The following is a 23,063-nucleotide window of genomic DNA, read 5'->3' on the forward strand; positions in this document are numbered from 1 at the left end:
ATCCGATGCGTCACTTCCGTTTATTTCGGAAGCAGCACCGCCTAATTGCAGTTTTCATCCACTCTTTGTTCATGTTTGTCCAAAGGGAACTTTCTTTTTAAGGCCCCACTTGCACATCCATAATCATCACGGAGCTCATCACGAGCGTCGCTGCTGTTAATTATACATAATCAGCACAGCGCTCGTCATGAGCTGCCCTCGCTTCTGAGCCGGTGACCAGCAGGAGTGTATGCTTCTGGTGTGTGTCTGCTGACAAACAGGGGCTTGCATAAATGTACACGCTGATATAACAAGCCATAGCAGAACTCGTCTTTTAATGCCACAGATTCTTGTCTCCTTGCCTGTAGTCACCTTAGTAACCGGGAGTAGAAACAGCACCTGGGACATCTCTCGGTCTTGCTCGCACTCTCTCTGCCACCAGTTCTGTGTTGCCTTGTGGGGTGTCTCTCGCTTCCATTAACTCAGCCCTCATACACCTTGAAGTGAGACTCCCATCACACCCCGGGCTCTCAGGACGAGGGCGAGAGTTACATCCATGGGCCACCTATCTGTACGCCCTGCTATCAGGTCCACTGCTTTCCTAACTTTCACTCTCTGCCATCTATAAAGAGCACACTCACCTCAGGAGTGCAACACTGCTCTCTGTCACCAGAGCACACGACGAACACCTCCCACATGTGCACTTTCACTCTCTGCCATCTATAAACAGCACACTCACCTCAGGAGTGCAACACTGCGCTCTGTCACCAGAGCACACGACGAACACCTCCCACATGTGCACTTTCACTCTCTGCCATCTATAAACAGCACACTCACCTCAGGAGTGCAACACTGCGCTCTGTCACCAGAGCACACGACGAACACCTCCCACATGTGCACTTTCACTCTCTGCCATCTATAAACAGCACACTCACCTCAGGAGTGCAATCATTCTCACTGCAGCACAAGGATTACTGTTTGCTCATAAGTTTAAAGAGCTCTCTCTCAGAAAAGTGCATGCAAGACGATGGCCATCCAGTCTCTGTGAATCCATTTTTAGAGCTGCTTCAGGGTTTGTGAATCTTTGTGTGTCCGTCCGCTATAGACGCAGTCAGATGTTTGGGAATTTGTCCCAGTGTGAGGAGCCGGGGCCAAATGGATGCAGTGAAAGGGGTCCAAGGATACATGGAAAAATATGTGAATTGCAGGGGATAGAGGGTCGATGGAGAGACAGTTTGAGGAGTAAGACACAACCACAGCTGCATGGGTAGACCGTATGAGCGGCTTGCATGGAGTAGAAATATAGGGTGAGGCAATGGGCATCAATGGTCCTTGTGAGAAGCTGAGGCTATACATAGGCGAGGGAGGCTCTTGGACACAGCGAGCGGGGCTAGAAGGAACATGGGCAGTGTGTGATGAATTAGCCAATATGACAGCACAGAGAGTTGAACGTGTGCCAATCACTGGCTCTGTCCCAGCTCTACTATCCTTTCGAAGGTATGGGCATATTGTACAATCTCAATATGATAACACAACCCCCTGCTATCTAAAATGGCTTCTAATGACAAGTTAATCAGATTTTAGCCATTTACTTCGCCTTTGACAGGTTTTAGGAATGGCCTCAGCTGCTCCCTACAGGTAGGGCAGTCTCTGCATAGATTTCAACGTTATACATGTTCTCTGACCTGAACCAGGACGGTGAAGCGCTGCTTGTCCTCTGGAAGGCTCCCTCTGTCCGCATTCCCTGGGTACGGCCAATACAGGTGCAGTCCGTCGAATCCATACAAACGCAGCCAGTCAATCACCGACTCAATGAATATTTTACGGTTCGCCACAGAGGCAGACATAGCTGTGAATCTACAAAACTGATCAATCACAAGGTGCTCTTGCAACATGGACATATTTTATACCCTGGATGGTCAACTGCAATCACTGTGGTAATCAGTATTGACATTTCTAACTTTGTGACTTTACTCATCAATTTCAACTTCAATGAAAGCTTGAAACCTCATTAAATATTAGGACTATAATCCCCAGCTTCAGTCTACCACTTGAACAGAAGTACAATCACAAATTTCAGTAATCATCTACAACTTCACTTTATACGTCCCCTTTCAGCCCTGAGTTTAGACCCATGTCCCATCTCTAATCTCACTGAATATTCCCTTCTCTAACTTCATGGAACATCTGCTCAGACTTCACTGTCTCCTTCATAATCTTACTCACTATCTCCTCCCAACTCTGTTGGTTTGTCAATGTAGATCACTGACCACACTCGCATCCCAAAGTAGAACATTCTGATTCTAAAAGCAGCTCTTACTTTCCCGTGCCAAAGGTCCATCCTCCAATCGCCAACAGAGTGAGAAGTTCGGGATTCCTATGGAGCAAAACACTATTATTTAGAATGATGACAGTCTGTGTAAAATCTCACCCAAGAAGTTTAACAATATCACCTCCAGAGACACTTGTAAGGACGTTATAGTTAGGCTCAGATTCCACTCGTACAAAACCATTTTAATTCAACAGTTATAATTACCTGAGCTAACTATAACTCATGCTCCCGCAATGCACTGCTAATAACCTCACATATTACATCACTCATGACATGGTCAGTAACATCATTCATTACATCACAAATGACATCACGGATGACATCCTCCACTGAGTGCGTTTCACAAACGCTTTTGAAACGTATAGATATATACTAAGCTAAATTACTATTTTTCGTGTACTACTGAGCAACACCATTTCTAACACAGGTCAACTGAATGGCCGTTCATTTAAAATGGTTTGTATGAGTGAAATCTGAGCCTGTAACCTGTGTTTTTTTCAGTGAATAAATATCAAGGTAGAGAGTATATCATTGGGTTCCTCTATCCTTAAATAGTATCAGTCTCCCCATAGTGGATACGTTATATAATATTCTCTAACTTGATTGACTATAACTTCATTGGGGAGGGAACTGCTGGTTTTAAGGGATTTATAAGTGTAAGGACATAATCTCTGCCTCTAATATATAGTGTATTAAGGAGATGATAGAGTGGCTAGTGAATCAATTGCCAAAAGAGTACCAATAGAAATGGAATTTATAAGTGTTTTATTTACTTTCACAGACCTTATCAAGGGGAACTTAATACATTCAGAAATACTGACAATGATGAACTTGGAGATTAAAATCGTTAGAAGGTGAGACTTATGGAATTAAATAATGAAATAAATAAATATTTAAAGACAACTAGTTGGAAGTCCTTACTAGAGTTCAAATAATGATAATATATTTTCACCAATTTAAAATTCTTTTTGTGCAAGTACAAGTGCTAACTTTAGAAGATGAAAAAAGAAAAGCAAAATCAAGAGACTATAAAAAGGTAAATGAGCTTTATTTTTTTTTTTTATTTGCCTAAATAAATAGATAAATCGATGTATAGGTTTGGTAAAAGAAAAAAGGTGTTAGGCTAACTGCTTGTGGAGAAGGAAGATATGTGCTCAATTGATTTCTGAAGCTAAGCAGGGTCAGGCCTGGTTAGTACCTGGATGGGAGACTGCCTGGGAATACCAGTGGTAGTATGGTTTCTGTAGCCCCTAAAGGAGAAGGTATAGAGAACATGGAGGCAAATATAATTCGTAATTGTATAGATCTCAGTGTGTTAAATAAATTTACTACGCTGAACTTCAAGTTGTATTTTGTTTAGATTCCAAATGTAATGTTCTATGTTTGTAAACAGCCCTGAAGAAGCGCAGTGGAGCGTGAAATACAGGTTGGCTTTGTACAGACTGCGGCTATATTTTGACTGCTTAAGAAAAAATAAATAAACACAAAAAGAAATGAACCAAGAAGATTTGATTTTTATTGATGTCTAATGTGTATATATCTCAGTGATGGTTTTTGATATACTAATATAAAGAATACTGGTGGGGACCAGTATCTGAGATACGTGAAGAGCAGGGCAATTTTCCTGTTAACCACAGTGTGATTATATATATATATATATATATATATATATATACACATACATACATACATACACACACACACACACACACACATTAAGGTGGACTACAAGTACCAGGAGGCTATTGGTGCCGCCGCCCATTCAAGGCGGGACTTGGTTGTATTTAACAGTGTGCTCCACTGACAGTCTGTTGCTTCCCTTCTGTCAAACAGCCTGTGAACAAGGACTCAATGGAGTTTGAAACACGTCTGGTGATAACTTTGGCAATTTTACTCGAAGTTTGATGGTATGCTGTACCTGCTGCAATAAAAGGGCTTTAACTCCTCATGTGCGGCTTCTTCATGTGGGCAAATCTTGGTATATATATAAAAAAAAACTGAAAAAACAGGTTTCAGGCACGTTATAGCTAGGAATTAGCATTTAAAAAACCTTAGAAATTCACAGAAAAAACCATAGGTTTCAGGGGCGTTCTAGTTCGCTGGACTTTTCACTCGTACAAAACCATAGAAATTCCCCCGTTATAGTTAGTTCAGCTAACTATAACTCGCGCGCCCGCAATGCACTGCTGATGACGTCCCATATTACATCACTCATGACATGGTCAGTGACATCACTGATGACATCTCAAATGACATCACTGATAACATCATCCAGTGAATGTGTGTTTTTCTGAAAATTACATATGTTTTATATATGTATATCTCAAGGTCGATGGAAGAATAAATGGGAATAGAAGTGTCTAAATGGATGATTTGTTTGTGAAAAATTAATTGTATAACTGACTGATTAAGTGTATCTTAGTGAATACATGGCTTAGCGAGTAATGCCTTCATTACAATTAAGGTGATATACGGCAAGTGCGCAGTGGCTCCGGTGATTATCGCCGATATTGCAGTCTCAATATATTCATATTACCTCGTTCGCTTCCGTGAAGAACAATGTTCAGCGATGCTGAAAGATTGGAAGCAGCCGAATTGGTCTTTCAGGGCGCTGCATCTGGTTTGGTTTCGGATGCAGGCACAGGTACTGACAGGAGGCCAGAGAATTTGAAAGGGTGGTTCACGAAGTTGGAACGCACCTATGAAAAAGAAATCAGGAAGTGGTGGGAGGCGACCTCCCTACAGAGGTATCTGGATGTGGGCCGTATACCTCGGGGACTCCGGATTTATACCATCCCTTCATATGAAAATCCGGACCCTAATTTACTAAAAGACTGGGCAGAGCATACGGTGGCATCTTCCAAAGGAATGGTACAAATATTGATTACATACGCCAAAAGCGACAGAACTAAACTCCTGGATGAAATCAATGAGATTGAGCAGCATCTCTACTCTGGGGGAACACTCGGAGGTAGAAAATCTGAGAAGTCAAATGAAAAGTAGATTGATTTCATACTAAAATGACATTAAAAGGCGCAAACAAAGCAAGTTTGCGAGAGACCAACACGATTATGAATCGGGGAGAGTTCTGACGTTTGCCAGGAAGTATGATGCACCGAGGAAAACCCTACAGTCGGCAACCTCTAGGAACAGAGTAGTGGACCAAAGGGATACATCTGAGTCTGAGGTTGAAATCGAACAAGCAGAAATTGAAGTCACTCCGTCGGACCAAGGTGCGAGTGGCGGCAGGGAACCGGATTTTCCCAGGGAATACGAAATCATGAAAGAATCATGGAGAAGGTATCCGCAACGAGTGAAACCCCCAGACCGAAGCGTCGGAAAACCAGGAGAGGGGGCAAGAAACGGAAGAGGGGGCGGAGCACCCCGAACGACGAGAGGCAAGCGGGGGATCAACAGGAAATAAATAAGCAAACAGTAATTAATCTTTCCACGAGAACACTGACCCAGGATGAAATCTCAGTTCTCGAGAAAGGTCTCACATTCTGTCCAACTTCAGAATGGGATTATGTACAAACACGAATTGATTTATACTGTTTCATACGTAAATTAAAGTTACAGAAAACTTTCAAATTGCATCCAACCTTGCCCTCTCCAACCTCAGCAGGTCTATCAACGGACGAGCTCACAGGACATGACTCAGAGGCACTTCAAGCCTTGCATGATTTACAAATGGAAATGAGAACAAATGAGCCGGAGGGACTCCCGCATCTTGGGATTGGACAAACTAGTGGCAAAAGCAAATTCAAAAAGAAATCAAGGTTTATCCCGAAAATGCCTTTTGATGCAATTGATTGCTTTCACGATTCTATGATCAAGGATCTGAACACACTACGCATGCAAGATAAACCTCAACAACACACTAAAAAACGCCTTTTCAACCTGTCGAAAGCCCAATGGACAGCAGTTAAGACCCTTAGAGAAGACACTGGCATTGTTATCAAACAAGCCGACAAGGGCGGCAATGTTGTCGTTATGTCCAAAGATTTCTACCGAGGCGAAGCCCTACGTCTTTTGGGTGACTCTTCAAGCTATTTACAAATCCAAAGGGAGAGGTATAACACCAGTGTGTTAGCACTTTACAATCTGCTGGATAAATGGAGGAACAGTGGCATCCTGGAGGAAGATGAATTTCAGTTCCTCAAAGTGGACAGTCCGGTTCTACCTACATTTTACCATTTACCTAAAATCCATAAGGACACCCTGAGACCTCCAGGACGTCCCATTGTTTCCAGCAAGGAGAGTCTACTCGAGAAAGTTTCTATCTATGTCGATCATTTCTTGTTCCCTCTGGTCAAGGATTTAAGTTCTTACATCCAGGATACTACAGATTTCATTAAACGCATTCAGGAAATACATTGGGAACCGGACTTTGTGCTTATCACTATGCACATAACCAGTTTATACACTTGTATAGCACACACTGACGGTTTAGGGGCACTCCAATATTTTCTTAAAGCAAGACCCCTGAAATCTGATGCACAACACTATGCTTTTTGAATTTGCTGAATTCTGTCTGCACAACAATATTTTTCTGTTTGGTGGGCAGCTGTACCTGCAGACCCAAGGTACCGCAATGGGCACGTGCTTCGCCCCCAGCTACGCGAACTTGTTCGTGGGCTGGTGGGAGAAGCAGGTGGCCTGGTCGGAGGGCAATGAGGCATGGATTGACAAAATTGCCCTATGGGCACGCTACATTGATGACCTGTTCATCGTGTGGAAGGGTACTCCTGATGAAGCTATAGAATATATCAATATCCTTAATACTAACTCTTTGAATCTTCATTTCACCAGCTTGATGAGCAAGATTGAGGTACCCTTCCTCGACCTCTCAGTATTCGTAGCAGATGGGAAAATTTGCACCAAGCTCTACCGCAAACCCACCGCAGGGAATTCAGTTTTACATTTTACTAGTCAACATCCACGGTCTCTCATTAACAGCATTCCTTATGGGGAGTTGTTGCGTCTTAAAAGGAATTGCACACTCCCCATAGATTACACCCAGGCAGCAAGTGAATCGCTCAGAAGGTTTAGACAAAGAGGTTACACCGACACTCTTCTGAGCGAAACGGCCCTTAAGGTGCAATCTATTGAGAGATACTCCCTCCTTGGTATGGAACAACCCAAATTGAACCAAGCAAAAGAGGATCCGGGTGGTCCCCGTCTTATTTTGGGCTACTCAACCAAGGCTGGGGTTATAAGAAAACTAGTAGAAAAGAATTGGAGTATACTACAGACCGATAACCTCATCGGTCAAGATACATCTTGTAAGCCTGAGGTGACTTATCGTAAAAGCAAGTCATTAAAAGACTTGTTGGTACGTAGCCACTTTACTGATAAGGTTCCCAAAAACACTCCGTTAGGTTTCTATCCATGTGCCTCTTGCAAGGCTTGTAAAAACAGCAAAACAGTGAAAGAATACAGTGTTCCAGGCAGAATAGGAACACGCAGTATTAATAAATTCCTCAACTGCAATACCAGTTTTGTTGTTTATTGCCTGGTTTGCCCGTGTGGTCTCCAATACATTGGGAGTACGATTCACCCTGCTAAGAAACATGTTTTGGAGCACACACGGGCAATCACAAACCATGACACAGCATACCCTGTAGCCAGGCACTTTGCAGACAAGCATGAATCCCGTAGTGATAAACTTAGCTATTTTTGTTTGGACCAGGTCCCCATTACTGAGAGAGGAGGAGACAGAGTAAGGGAGCTACGCCAGTTAGAGGCGCGTTTTATCATTGAATTACAGACTCGCACCCCTGGGGGCCTTAACATGGAGGAAGAATTATGGTCCTTCATTGGCTGAGTTTTCCTTGCACAATTTCCAGTTTCCATCCTTCTGTATAGCATTATCATGTCATTGAGTAATGCCTGTAAACTGAGTGTTCTCCTCCCATTACCTGTTTGTTTATTGATTGTCTTTATTGAGTATGCCCATTGGAGGGCTCAATTTTGCGTTCTTTGAATTACCGATGCATTTTTGTACATACTTTGCATAGTTTGAGTGAATGCCCTTTATCTTTTCGTCCTTCTCTTTTCTTAACATTTAATTTGATATAGCACCATCGACAGGACCGGTAGTCAATTAATTAGATATGTACCACGAGCATTTGAGCTGTGGCTACACCCATTGGAGGGCGCAATTGTACATTCCAAGCTTTTGGGAGCAAGATGCTTTTAGCCTCAGATACAGCTAGCATGTCATTGGTTGGTCACTCGAATACTTTCTTTGAAAACTTAGTACATGAATTGCACAGGTTTAATTAATTCTTTAGATAATTATCGGCATGACATTGTACACACATTGATGTTAATTGTGATCCAATGACGTACTAAGAGGTATAATACATGATTTACATGTCTGTGCGGCAATTCAAATATGGCCGCTGTGGTTACGATGAATTGTTGTCAGCCAACTGTGAAGTCCTTTGTCGATGTTACTCGCTAGTCCCATTGACCAATGATTGTATTGGTTATTTAAATGTGTGTTTTGAACTTGACAAACTAACACTGACGAAGGGCAGGGTCCCGGAACGCGTGTGTTAGTCTTCACGGAGAAGAACGAATAAAGTTAATTTCTTTGGATTGAGCCCGAGTGCGCCGCACGTTCTTTCTAGAGACGTGGTGTTTGGCAGGAATTAATTGCGCTATCGCCCGCGCAATTGGCGCACCCGCACTGCAGAGAGCAACGGTGTGGGGCGGTGTTGTTTTTTGCATATATATACATATATATATATATATATATATATATATATATATATACACACATACACACACACACACACACACACACATTAAGGTGGACTACAAGTACCAGGAGGCCATTTGTGCCGCCGCCCATTCAAGGCGGGACTTGGTTGTATTTAACAGTGTGCTCCACTGACAGTCTGTTGCTTCCCTTCTGTCAAACAGCCTGTGAACAAGGACGCAATGGAGTTTGAAACACGTCTGGTGATAACTTTGGCAATTTTACTCGAAGTTTGATGGTATGCTGTACCTGCTGCAATAAAAGGGCTTTAACTCCTCATGTGCGGCTTCTTCATGTGGGCAAATCTTGGTATATATAAAAAAAACACTGAAAAAACAGGTTTCAGGCACGTTATAGCTAGGAATTAGCATTTAAAAAACCTTAGAAATTCACAGAAAAAAACATAGGTTTCAGGGGCGTTATAGTTCGCTGGACTTTTCACTCGTACAAAACCATAGAAATTCCCCCGTTATAGTTAGTTCAGCTAACTATAACTCGCGCGCCCGCAATGCACTGCTGATGACGTCCCATATTACATCACTCATGACATGGTCAGTGACATCACTGATGACATCTCAAATGACATCACTGATAACATCATCCAGTGAATGTGTGTTTTTCTGAAAATTACATATGTTTTATATATGTATATCTCAAGGTCGATGGAAGAATAAATGGGAATAGAAGTGTCTAAATGGAGGATTTGTTTTTGAAAAATTAATTGTATAACTGACTGATTAAGTGTATCTTAGTGAATACATGGCTTAGTGAGTAATGTTTAAATATGTAAATATCTGTATCAGTCTCTCACTTTGTGTATAAGTGGCTGCATGGGTTGGTGAGTAGCTACATGGGTGTCTATATAGATTAGTTGTTTTTTTGAGTATCAGTATAAGTGTCTGATGTCTGTATGGTTCGGTGGGGGATATTACGTAGTGCATAGGTGCATGAATGAGTGACTCACTGTTTGTATGTGTTGAAGACAGCATGTGTGCAGGACTGTATGGGTGGATGTGTGTGTGAATGGGTGTGTTAGTGAGTGAATGACTGTCTCAGTGTCTCTATGAGTAACTACATAGGTTTTAAACTAGTATATGTGACTATTGGTGTATATAAGTGAGTATATGAGCGAGTGAGAGATTGAAAGAGTTCCTGTATGAATAAGTATGTGTTTCTATAAGTGATTGTTAAAAAGACTAAGTATGTGTAAGTTTCTATAGAAGTAAGTGTGGTGGTGTGTGTATAACTGTATATGCAGGTAAATGGATGTTTGATTCTTTATTAGCATGAGTGACTATGTGTGTGAGTAACTTTATGGATGAGTTGAGTTGTGTAACAGGATGTATAGGTGTATGAGTACATATGATGAGTGAGTACATGTATGAGTGACTGTATAGGACTGTTGGTGAATGAGTGGATGTGGATCTTACAATTACTGAATAGGTTGTTGTAACTGGTATTGGTATGTCCATTGTTTTGAAAATTTTAATTTCTATTTTTGAATGTGTGTATCAAAGGTTATATTAGGGGGAGAGGTCTGCCACTCTATCACAAGGATGATGTCATGAGTGATGTCATGAGTGATGTCATGAGTGATGTCATGAGTGATGTCATGAGTGATGTCATGAGTGATGTCACTGACCGATGTCATGAGTGATGTCACTGACCGATGTCACTGACCGATGTCATGAGTGATGTCACTGACCGATGTCACTGACCGATGTCATGAGTGATGTCACTGACCGATGTCACTGACCGATGTCATGAGTGATGTCACTGACCGATGTCACTGACCGATGTCATGAGTGATGTCACTGACCGATGTCACTGACCGATGTCACTGACCGATGTCATGAGTGATGTCACTGACCGATGTCATGAGTGATGTCACTGACCGATGTCATGAGTGATGTCACTGACCGATGTCATGAGTGATGTCACTGACCGATGTCATGAGTGATGTCACTGACCGATGTCATGAGTGATGTCACTGACCGATGTCATGAGTGATGTCACTGACCGATGTCATGAGTGATGTCACTGACCGATGTCATGAGTGATGTCACTGACCGATGTCATGAGTGATGTCACTGACCGATGTCATGAGTGATGTCACTGACCGATGTCATGAGTGATGTCACTGACCGATGTCATGAGTGATGTCACTGACCGATGTCATGAGTGATGTCATGAGTGATGTCACTGACCATGTCATGAGTGATGTAATATGTGACGTCATCAGCAGTGCATTGCGGGCGCGCGAGTTATAGTTAGCTGAACTAACTATAACGGGGGAATTTCTATGGTTTTGTACGAGTGAAAAGTCCAGCTAACTACAACGCCCCTGAAACCTATGGTTTTTTCAGTGAATTTCTAAGGTTTTTTAAATGCTAATTCCTAGCTATAACGTGCCTGAAACCTATGTTTTTTCCAGTGAATTTCAAAGGTTTTTTAAATGCTAATTTCTAGCTATGTCTACAGAGATAGGACATGTGAAGAAAGAAGGAAAAACGCACAGAAAGAAAAAAAAGAAATGCAGAAAGAAGCAACAGAAGTCCTCAAAGACGAAGAAAAGTGCAGGAAGAAGTATAACGTGCAGAAAGAACAAACAGAAGAGCAGAAACAAGCCTTGTTGCAAAATCATCCTGTACCCTCAACTTTTTCAGACGGATACTGGTGGTAACTGAGTCTGACTAACCAGTCCTAGAGCCAGTGCTATGTTAAAAGACACTCAGAATACAGTGAAAACACCTACATACACTAGGGCACACTATGTGTTGGGGTCCCCCTGTGATTAGCATGACCTCCTCTGTAAGCTCCTAGTATATAATAGGGCAGGGGATTAAAACTACCTCTTAAAACGCACCACAGGGCGTGTTTGAACACGTCACCTCATGTCCCGTCCCCTCCCTTCCCCACTGTGTAAACACACCCTGTAGCCATTTTAAGTTGGGCGATTAAGTCCCCTTGAATCCTGAGGGTCCCTAGGGTCCAACTAGACCACTAGGTACCTCCAGTAAGCGCCACAGAGCTGCGTTGCAGAGAGGTGTAAAAAGTGGCACGGCCTGCACCACCTCTCTGCAACGCAGAGCAGTGGTGCTTACTGGAAGCACCTGGTGGGCTAGTTGGACCCCAAGGTCCCTCAGGATTGAAAGGGAATTATTTCCCCAACTTAAAAACGCGCCACAGGGCCTTTGGGCGTTCTGAGTTGAGAGATTAAGTCCCCTTGAATCCTAAGGGTCCCTAGGGTCAAACTAGCCCACTAGGTACCTCCAGTATGCGCCACAGAGCTGCGTTGCATGGAGGTGTAAAAAGGGGCGTGGCCTCAGAACACCTGTCTGCAATGCAGCTCCCTGGCGCATACTGGAGATACCTGTTAGGCTAGTTGGCCCTCAGGGACCCTCAGTATTGAAGGGGAATTAATTCCTCAACTTACGACTGGCCACGGGGCGCGTTTGCAGATTGCTGCAAGGAGGGGGCGTGGTCTTTTATTTTTTTTTTTAAGAAGGAGGGCTGTGTGGCCCCCTTTCTTTTTCTAATTTATTAGCCCTGGGGACCCCATCCCCCAGGGTCTGCACCCTAATTTTTTGTTGAAAAAAAAAAAATAATTTGGCCCTCCCAAGGCCCCGGGGACCCCAACCCCCAGGTCATGGCCTTTTATTTATGGTTTTATTCTTTAGGAGGGGGGCTGTGTTGCCCCCCTCCTCAGGCCACTCATGGCCCCGGGGACCCCATCCCCCGGGGCCTTTGTTTTTTATTTTTTTTTAAAAATATATATTTATAGAAACACCTAGGACATGCTGGACAAACCGTATGTACCTATCACAATGACGATTTGCGTGATATTAATTAAAAGGCGACTATGCATACAATGAATCCACGTAGAATGTATTCACACCGCTAGTGAAGCTCTGAAATGTCTGACACCCTACCGTGCCTAATCCCGGCGCCCCCGCTGGTGGGTACTCTCCAAGTAGACACCCTTGTCGTTTATTTATACAAACATGGGTAGCTATTGACGGGCACATTTAATACACATGCACACCAAGGGATTCGACAAAAATTCGACCTAACTATGCAAGAAACCCCCTCACGGTTAATAAAACACACATCCACCGCCGGATGTGTAATACTTTATTTTACTCTCTGGAAAGGAGACAAACCTCACTTGAGTCACAGCGTGCTCCTGGCTGAGCCCAATGCTGTGTTACAACCACCAGTGCCCGCCGAGTGCCACACACCTCTGTGTTGTATTCCACCAGCTAGTGAGTATGCTATGACACTCTCTAGCCCATGTGCACTGTAACACCACCCCGTGAATATGTCATGCCACACTTGCCTTCGCACGGGTTATATTGCCCCATCTAACGTGCCTTCCTCGATGCCTATGTTATAAAGCACAGCGCTATGCCATACATATTACAATCTGGGATCCATATCTTTGTCACAGTGCATATGCAATGTTACACTCGCCAGCACATATTTTATATTACAACTTTAGAGACTACTTAGGTTACACAACACTGCCCTGTGCATATTACACTCCAAGGCGCATATTACATAGCAAGCGCTAGTGCCTGTGCTATCTCGCGCTCTCCAAATGAATCTGTCATTGCGCACTATGTATTGCATATTATATTTCACGCCCCGGTTCATCTTGTATCACACTTTTTGGTGCATAGTTTATACCATATACTATATCTAGTTTATTTTCAATCGTGCTCTCAGGACTATGTTCTATATAACACTGCGTCCACCTACCCTTTTCACGGGCATTACATTTTGCGATGAGGGGGTGGAGGGTCAGGGGTTGTTTCTGCCAAGTGAGCCCGGAGTCACAGTCCCAAACGTCCTCTTCTTCCTGAATAAAAGTGAGATTATGCTGCATACTTGTTCATACTTTAAGTAGTTCGCACAGACACACATTTTAAAAACAATAAAGTTCCTAATACCCACCTTCTATGAACAGTTAGCTTGCTGCCCCATCCACCTCCTCCCTATCCTCTGCTGTCTGAATCCATGGACTAGCCTCCTCCCTCCTGCCATGCATGGTCTGATGTGCTGCCACTGCCCTGCATTTAGCATAATGTACCAGTCCACTCATCCTGCCCTCCATTGCCCAATTCTATGGCACATCATTGACCTCCTGCTTAGCCTCTGTGCTTTGCTTGCTGCCCTTATTCTCCTTCCCCCTGCCCTCCGATGTCTTTGTGCATGCCCCTGCTCCATCCTTTTTGCCCACCATGTTCCATGGACCTGCCACTCCTATCTACTCTGCGTGTTCTGTTGAGCTGCCACTCCCCTCCCACCTGCCTAGCATTGTCAGATGACTGTAACCTGTCCTGCCACCTCCACCCTGCCTGTCCACATGCCATGCCCCTATCCCCTTCCTCCTGTCCTCCATGGTCCATTTTGCTGCCACACCCTTCTGCCCTCCCTGGTCTGTTGTGCTGCAACTGCTCCTCCTGCCTGCCCCATGCGGTCTGTTGTGAGGCCCCTTCCCCTGAACTCTCTTGTCTTTGCCCAGGTCCTGACCCTCCCTTCTATCCTCCATGGTCCTTTGTGCATGCCCCTGCACCTTCCTTCTTGCCCATCATAGCCATTGTGCTGCCACTAACCCTCCCGCTTGCCATGCATGGTCTTCTGTGCTGCCATGGCCCCTCCCACCTTCCCTATGTTGTCAGCTAGCTGCTCCTGACCCCCTCCCTCCTTCCCTCCATGGTCTGTGTGTATGCCATCATAGTCTCACTGTTGATCTCCATGGTGTGTCTTGTTTCTAGTGCCCATCCTGCCTGACCTCCATGGTCATCTTGCTGCTCCTGCCCTGCCCCCTTGCCCCCAGCCCTCTGTTTCCATGTGCAGACCCCTATTCCCTCCCTCCTGGCTTGTCGGTTCCATTGTAATGCCCCTGATCCGTCCCTCCTGCCCTTTATGGTCTGTTATGCTGCAGCTTTCGCTCCTGTCTGTCCATTATGGTCAGCTAGCTACCATTGCCTCTTTGCCCTCTGTTGTCTGTTGTCCATGTGCATGGTCCTGTCCCCTCCCTATTGCTTTCTATGGATTGTTGTGCTGCATTCCCGTCCTGCATGCGCTGTGTGGTGTATTGTGCTGCTGCAAACCCTGATGCCTGCCCTGTAGGGTCAGTTTGGTGCACCTCTCCATGTCCCTCCTGTCCTCTGTTATCCGAGTCCATGTCCCTACCCCAATTCCTCCTGCCTACCATGATCCAATGTACCATACTTGCGAACATTTTGAATTTGGGAAGAGGGAGATTTTGAAATAAAACTGGGGTATTGATTTTCCCCTTTGAGTTACATTGAAAAAGAAGATTGTAGACAGGAAACAGATCAAGTAAAGCCCATTTGAGCTTAAAAACATTGGACGTTTCCTGGCTGAAACGGGTCTGTTGGCATGTATGGTTGTATGACCACTGCCTCTTCCTTCTGCCCACAATGGTCAATTATATTGTCACAGCCTCTTGCTAGTCCTGTATTGTTGGTTTGTTGCCCCTGCCCCCCTTTCCACTGCCCTCCATAGTCTGTTGTGCTGCCACTGCCCTTCCTGCCTGCCTAGTGTGGTCAAATTGTTGCCTCTGCACTCTCCTACCTGCCTTCAATTTTCAGAGTCCATGCCCCTGGCCTCTCAACAGTATCCCAATGAACAACTAGATTGCTAACATTCTATATTTATTACAAAAGTGTGGAATGCCTGACGTCATCTTGATGTAATCAGAACTGTAATGCCTAGAGCATTTCCTTTAGAAATTACATATATGAGAGGGTCTTATTTGCATCAAAATTATGGTTAGTGCTCTAAAAAACTAAAATGAGGACATATTTTCTGAGTTTTCAAATAGCGACAAAGAACTTTTAAATTATTTGTAATCTTAGTTTTTTTATCCAGTTGACCACTTGATTAAATGTTGCATCCAAGGTGAGAGGGTGAGGTGTTACTTCCAGAGCTGCAGACTTTGCAACTGGGGAACCAGGTTGGAGTTTCTGCTTCAGCTCAACATTCTGTGATTCTGGTCAAATCACTTAATCTCCCCATGTCTACAACCAAAATGAATTTGATCTTGTGTGATGTAACCAATGTTCATGTAAAGCACTCCAATACCTGACAAGTCTGCACGATCGAAAACTGCAAATACACAAAAAACTGTGTTTTGCACACTTCTGTCATTGGGATACATTTGGGCTACATCTGGGTGATATTTGGGCTACATTTGGGCTCTTTTGTCTATGGTGGCCATTTTAGGAGATTTATTTGTTATGAAGTTTCCTAATTTCCTCATTTACTGCAGTCTCCTCAGTAGGAAATGCTTTCAGTTTTTTACTTTGGTTCCATCAAGAAGGCATTCAGATGTGTCACACATTTGCCATAAATTCTGAATGTTAGCACTCTAGTTGCTCATTAGATCACTGTAGTAAAGCTACTGCTCACCAGGCAAGAAAGTCTGCTGCTGGTATTCAAAGTGCATGTTTCAGTCTGCATGTCAGAATGTTTTTATGAAATAAAAGAGGATTTCAGAAGTCAAAATGTGCCCTAGTTTTTCTTTCTGCAGCACTAATCATAATTTATATGGCAAAATGAACTCCCTCACTGTGTTCCTTTTTAAATTAAATGTTTTAAGTGTTACCACTTTATTCCAATCAAGATGGCTTCAGGTGTGCCATACGTTGGTCATAAGTAAGACTGTTAGCGCTCTAGTTGTTCTTTAAAACACTCTGGGAAGCTGCAGTAGAACACAAAGGAATCAACTGACAGTCTCTGCCCTTGTTGGATGTACATGTTTTACTGAGAATGTCAGACTTCATTCTTACATGACTGAGAAAGATAATGTGAATTTACAGAAAATATGCTCTCAGTTTAGCTTATAGATCACCTTCCAAACCTCTGTGGGAAAAGTATGAGAAAATAGTTCTCTCAAACATGGTTCGTGATATCACAGCAGAAGGCTTTTTCACATGGTAAAATCACCTTAGAACACACCACAATTCCTACAAGTGATTTATAATGTAACTAAAGTCTTAAAACCTTCTATTAACTGCAATGCTTTTTAATGAGGTGCTATCATGTATATTGGTCCCAAGATGGCTGCCAACACTTCTTGGATGAAGTACTGACAGCCAATCAGATCTCACGATGAGATGTGTGGTTAGGCTCCGCCCAGATATGTATGTGATTTTACTTTTGATTTTCTCTGAACAGATTGACACCCTATATGCAAAAGGCACATGCCTGACCTGAGGACTACCTCTTTGCCAAATTTCAAGTAATTCTGTTCAGCCGTTCGGGCTGTACCTTGGACTAAAGGTCCCTATGGAAAATTGCATGGGGAAAACGCGTTTTGGGACCCCCCTTTTTTCTCAGCCCCCGCTTGACGAATCCCCCCGAGACTTTCAGGGTAGGAGCGGAGCGCCCCACCTATTTTGAAAATTTCGCGAGGATTAGTCAACCGGCGCCAAAGTTATTCCAAATAGAATGTTGCGGATTTCCTATGGAAACACGGTCCTAACTATAACTATCTACTGGCGACTGCCAGTAGAGAGAGATAATATATATATATATATATATATATATATATATATATATATAATTCACGGAAAAACCATAGGTTTCAGGGCTGTTATAGTTAGCTGACATTTCACTCGTACAAAACCATTGAAATTCCTCTGTTATAGTTAGTTGTACTTACTATAACTAGCGTGCCTGCAATCCACTGCAGAGGTCACATATTACATCATTCATGACATGGTCAGTGACATCACTGATGACATCATCCACGTCAAAGTACTTGTAAAGCGCACTACTTACCCGTGAGGGTCTCAAGGCGCTGAGGGGTGGGTGTCCGCTACTGCTCCAAGAGCCAGGTCTTGAGGAGTCTTCTGAAGGTGAGTAGGTCTTGGGTCTGCCGTAGGTGGGTCGAGAGGGTATTCCAGGTCTTGTCGGCGAGGTAGGAGAAAGATCTGCCGCTGAAGGTCGTTCGTTGGATGCGGTGGACAGTGGCGAGGGCGAGACTGGCAGAGCGGAGCTGGCGGGTGGGGGTGTAGAAGCTGAGTCTGCTGTTCAGGTAGGCTGGTCTGGCGTTGGAGTGCTTTGTGTGCATAGGTGAGGAGCTTGAAGGTGATCCTCTTGTCGACAGGGAGCCAGTGTAGGTCTCAGGTGGGGGGGGGGGTGATGGACGTTGAGGGTCAGTCGGGCGGAGGCATTCTAGATGCGTTGTAGTCGACGCAGGTGTTTGGCTGGGATTCCTGCGTAGAGTGCGTTGCCGTAGTCCAGCCTGCTGCCAACGAGGGCCTGTGTCGCTGTTCTTGTTTTGGTTGGGATCCACTTGTAGATCCTGCGGAGCATGCGGAGGGTGTTGTAGCAGGATGAGGAGGAGATGGTACTGACCTGCTTCGACATGGAGAGGGAGGAATCGAGGACGAATCGTAGGTTGCGTGCGTGGTCGGTGGGTGTCGGTGCTGTTCCCAGCGTGGTCGGCCACCAGGAGTCGCTCCAGGCTGAGGGGGTGGGTCAGAGGATGAGGACCTCCATCTTGTCAGAGTACAGCTTCAGACGGCGACGGCCTTTATTCCCTTGTGGAGGTTGGTTTTGGCGGTGTGCGGGTCCTTGGTGAGGTAGAGGATGAGCTGGGTGTCGTCGGCGTAGGAGATGATGTTGAGGTCGTGTTGATGGGCCATTTATGCGAGGGGGGCCATGTAGATGTTGAACAGCGTCGGGCTGAGGGATGAGCCCTGGGGGACGCCGCAGATGTCGTCGGTGGCTTCGGATCGGAAGGGTGGGAGGTGGACGCTCTGGGTTCTGCTGGAGGGGAAGGACGTGGTCCAGTCGAGGGCCTTCTCTTGGATTCCAGCTTCTTGGAGGTGTGTCTTTAGAGTGCAGTGGCAGACCATGTTGAAGGCTGCTGACCGGTCCAGGAGGATGAGGGCTGATGTTTCGCCGTTGTCTAGTTGGTGCCTGATGTCGTCAGTAGTGGCGATGAGGGCTGTCTCGGTGCTGTGGTTTTGTCTGAATCCGGACTGGGAGGGGTCTAAGATGTTGTTGTCTTCGAGGTGGCGGGCCAGTTGTATGTATTTTTTTCAATGACCTTCGCTGGGAACGGGAGTAGGGAGATGGGCCGGAAGCTCTGGAGGTCTGCCTTGGGCTTCTTGAGGAGGGTGCCGATTCCGGCATGCTTCCAGCTTTCCGGGAATTTCACTATTTCAAAGGAGGTGTTGATGACCTTTTGTAGTTGGGGTGCAATGGCTGCGTTTGCTTTGTTGAATACGTGGTGTGGTCACGGGTCCGACGGAGATCCTGAGTGGATGGAGTTCATGACCTTGCGTGTCTCGTCGTCGTTGGCCCAGGAGGTCAGGCGGGTGGTGTTCGCAGGAGGGGTGGGTTCTGGCGTAGTCGGGGCGGTCGTGGTGTTGAAGCTGTTGTGGATGTCAGCGATCTTGCAGTGGAAGAAGGTGGCCAGTGAGTCGCACAGTTCTTGTGAGGGCGGGATGTCATTGGTGTTGGCGCTGGGGTTGGAGAGTTCCTTCACAATGCTGAAGAGCTCTTTGCTGTCGTGTGCGTTGTTCTCCAGGTGGTCTTTGAAGGAAAATCTCTTGGCTAATCTGATGAGGTGGTGATGTCTGCGGGTGGCGTCCTTGTGGGCTGTGTGGCTGTCCGGTGTGCGTTTGTGGAGCCATTTCTTCTCCAGGTTCCGGCATGCGCGTTTAGAGGTCTGGAGCTAGTTGGTGAACCAGGTGGCTTTCTTGCTGGTGTGACTGTTGGAGGGTTTCTTGAGCGGTGCGAGGGTGTTGGTGCAGTCGTTGATCCACTTTGAGGTTGCAGGCAGCGGCGTCTGGGTGGGTGGGTTCTGGGCGAGGCTGGTGGTCAGCTGGTCTTCGGTGACTTTGCTCCAGCAGCGGTGGGGCAGCAGTTGGGTGCGGTGGTGCATGGTTGATTTCTTGAAGGTGAAATGGATGCAGCGGTGGTCGGTCCAGTGGAGCTCGGTGGTAGGCGACGTGGGTGCTCGTGGAGAAGATGCGGTCCAGTGTGTGTCCAGCAGCGTGGGTGGGTGTAGTGACTAGTTGTCTGAGGCCGAGGTTGGCGATCAGGGTGGCGGAGTTGGCGTCGTTGTTCGAGGTGGAAGTTCAGGTCCCCGAGGAGGATGTAATCCATGAAGGCCAGTGTGTGGGTGCTGGCGAGGTCAGCAATGGAGTCGCTCAACTGTGCCCGGAGTCCGGGGGGTCTGCAGATGAGTGTTCCTCTGAGGGTGGTGTTGGAGTCGGTGTGGATCCGGAAGTGCAGGTGTTCGGAGGTGTTGAGGGTGTCTTCCACGTTGGTGGAGACCTTGAGGGTGGATTTGTGGACGATGGCTATTCCTCCTCCGATTCTGTTGGCGCGAACTCTGCGGGTGATCTTGTAGCCGTCTGGGATGGCTATGGCGATGTCAGGCGCCGAGGAGTCGTTCCACTAGGTCTCGGTCAGGAAGGCGACGTCTGGGGTGGAGGTATAGAGCAGGTCCCAGAGCTCGACGGCGTGTTTGCATGCGGAGCGGGTGTTGGGGAGTATGCAGCGAAGGTGGTTGGGTCCGGCCCTGGGAGGTTTGGTGGCTCTGTCACAGGTGAAGCTGCAGGTGTGGCAGGAGAAAGGTCCGTGGGTGCGTTTCGGGGCGGCCTGGAAGCAGCAGTGGTCTCAGGCGGCATTGAGAGCGTGGAGGGTGCTGGCGTCGTAGCGGAGTCTGGTGGCGTGGCGGTTGCGGGGACCAGGGGTTCTGGCACTGGGCACGGTCCAGGCGCGGACGGGCTTGCCTCTGGCGCAACTCCGGTGCACCAGCGGCGCAGCCACCATTTAAGGCGAAATGGGAGGGAGGAGCAGCTGGGACGCGGGAGCAGGGCGGCGAGTGGGATACAGAAGGCAAAAAGAGGGCGGGCCACAGGGGAGCTGCGGCGGGAGCGGGGACAACGGCGAGGGGTACAGAAGGCAAAGGGGGATACTGGAAAAACAGGGGGCACAAAAGGAACAGTTAAAGGGCAATGTTACAGTACAAATACAAATACCACAAAAACCACAAGTATGGCAGAGACAACGAACCAGCAGAGCTGCACAGCGCAGCACAGCAGCGGCGAACTCATGAGGCAGGAGGGGGGGGGAAGGCACGGGCACAGCTGGTGGAGCTGTGCGGCATGGGGAGTGACCTGGCCTGCAGGCAGGGTCAGGGGTCGCTCTCACCACCGCGCAGCGGCCGCCATTTAAGGTGAGGTGGGAGGGAGGAGCAGCTGGGAGGCAGGAGCGGGGCGGTGAGTGTGATACAGAAGGCAAAAAGGGGGCGGGCCGCAGGGGAGCAGCAGCGGGGACAACGGCGAGGGGTACAGAAGGCAAAGGGGGGGATACTATAAAAACAGGGGGCACAAAAGGAACAGTCGAAGGGCAATGATACAGTTACAGTACAAATACAAATACCACAAAAACCACAAGTATGGCAGAGACAACGAACCAACAGAGCTGCTCAGCGCAGCACAGTAGCGGCAAACTCACGAGGCAAGAGACAGCAGGGAGGGGAAGGCACGGGCACAACTGGTGGAGCTGTGTGGCGTGGGGAGCGACCTGACCTCATAATACACCTCATCATACACTCGTTTAACCTTTCATCACTCACTGTAAAATACAGAGTACCATATTTGAATCCATTGACACACCAATACAAGTTTCTAAAAACCCACTCCGTGATTCCTAGATCTACACACACATCTAATCACTTACCTATAGATTTACTCATACATGCTGTCAACGATCAATAAAAACACTATCAAATATACTTGTACACCAATATCGACATTACACACTAGCACACATCCTATTCACTTATGCAGTCATCCTACTCACGTATGCAAACAATGGATCATACTTACATTTACTCAGCTACACACTTATACAAACACCACTTCATTTATTCATAGAGATAGTAACTCATATTTAGTGTGTTATAAAATCACTATTACAAGTATACAGTTATCCATACAGTCACCCATACAATCTGAGGCTTATGTATACTTATTTATAAACAACTGTCACATACACTGCCTTTTATTTTTCTAGTTTGTTGGACATGTACCATTGAGAAATATATTTGCTCATCACCACACCCATAAAGATATTCACTCAGCCAAACAACTGTTATAACATGCAGTCTTAACCTCCTATTCCTACTGAAAAAACTATTCACACATCTTTGGGCAGTCACACACACCCCACCGAACCACACACACATTCACTCTCCCATACAAATACACAGTTAACTAATCAATAACTAATATAGGCTTTCACGTAGCTAGTAACATACTGGTGCAGCAGTTTACACAACTGACAAAGTGATACAGATATTCACACAGTTTACTCACTATCCAATATATTTAGTGAGACACTATAAATTAGTCAAGTAAACAGTCAATCACACTGCTACTAAATCCTCCATCCAGTTATTTATATATCCACTCATTCTTCAATGCGTATATAATACATATTTAAATAACGAACCAAAACACATTCACTGGATGATGTCAGTGATGTCACTGACCAGGTCATGAATGATGTAATATGTGACATCAGCAGCGGATTGTGGGTGCGCCAGTTATAGTTAGCAGAACTAACTATAACTGAGGAATTTCAATGGTTTCATACGAGTGAAATGTCCAGCTAACTATAACAGCCCTGAAACCTATGGTGAGTGTCTGAATGGATGATTTAGTAGGTGCGTGACTGACTGTATACATGAGTGATTAAACTGGTCTTACTGAATGCATGGATTAGGGAGTAAAATGTGTAAAGGTCTTCATCAGTCGGTCAGTTGCTGTGTAAGCGGCTGCATGGGTTGGTGAGTAGCTACATGAGTGCCTATATGGGTTATTGATTGGTTGTCTGAGTATCTGTATGGGTGCCTGAGTGTGTGTGTGTGTGTGGGTGGTGTGGGGTTTGTGACTGGATAGATGTGTGAGTGGGTGATTC

At 45.7% G+C, this 23,063-nt stretch overlaps 1 protein-coding gene across 3 annotated transcripts in view; it reads right to left on the reverse strand.

Annotated features, from left to right (window-relative positions):
• The window catches only part of LOC146869047 (chitinase-3-like protein 2), a 290,781-nt gene that overhangs the window by 236,831 nt on the left and 30,887 nt on the right, over positions 1–23,063 (reverse strand). For all 3 annotated transcript variants that reach the window (XM_085642153.1, XM_085642935.1, XM_085641346.1), the window contains exons 3-4: positions 2,300–2,356; positions 1,665–1,836 (exon numbers count right to left, since the gene is read on the reverse strand). In XM_085642153.1, coding sequence (XP_085498279.1) covers positions 1,665–1,836; positions 2,300–2,356 — 229 coding nt within the window. The remainder of the gene's footprint in view (positions 1–1,664; positions 1,837–2,299; positions 2,357–23,063) is intronic.

This window comes from Triturus cristatus, chromosome 1_1 (genome assembly GCF_964204655.1).
Source record: "Triturus cristatus chromosome 1_1, aTriCri1.1, whole genome shotgun sequence".
NCBI lineage: Eukaryota > Metazoa > Chordata > Amphibia > Caudata > Salamandridae > Triturus > Triturus cristatus.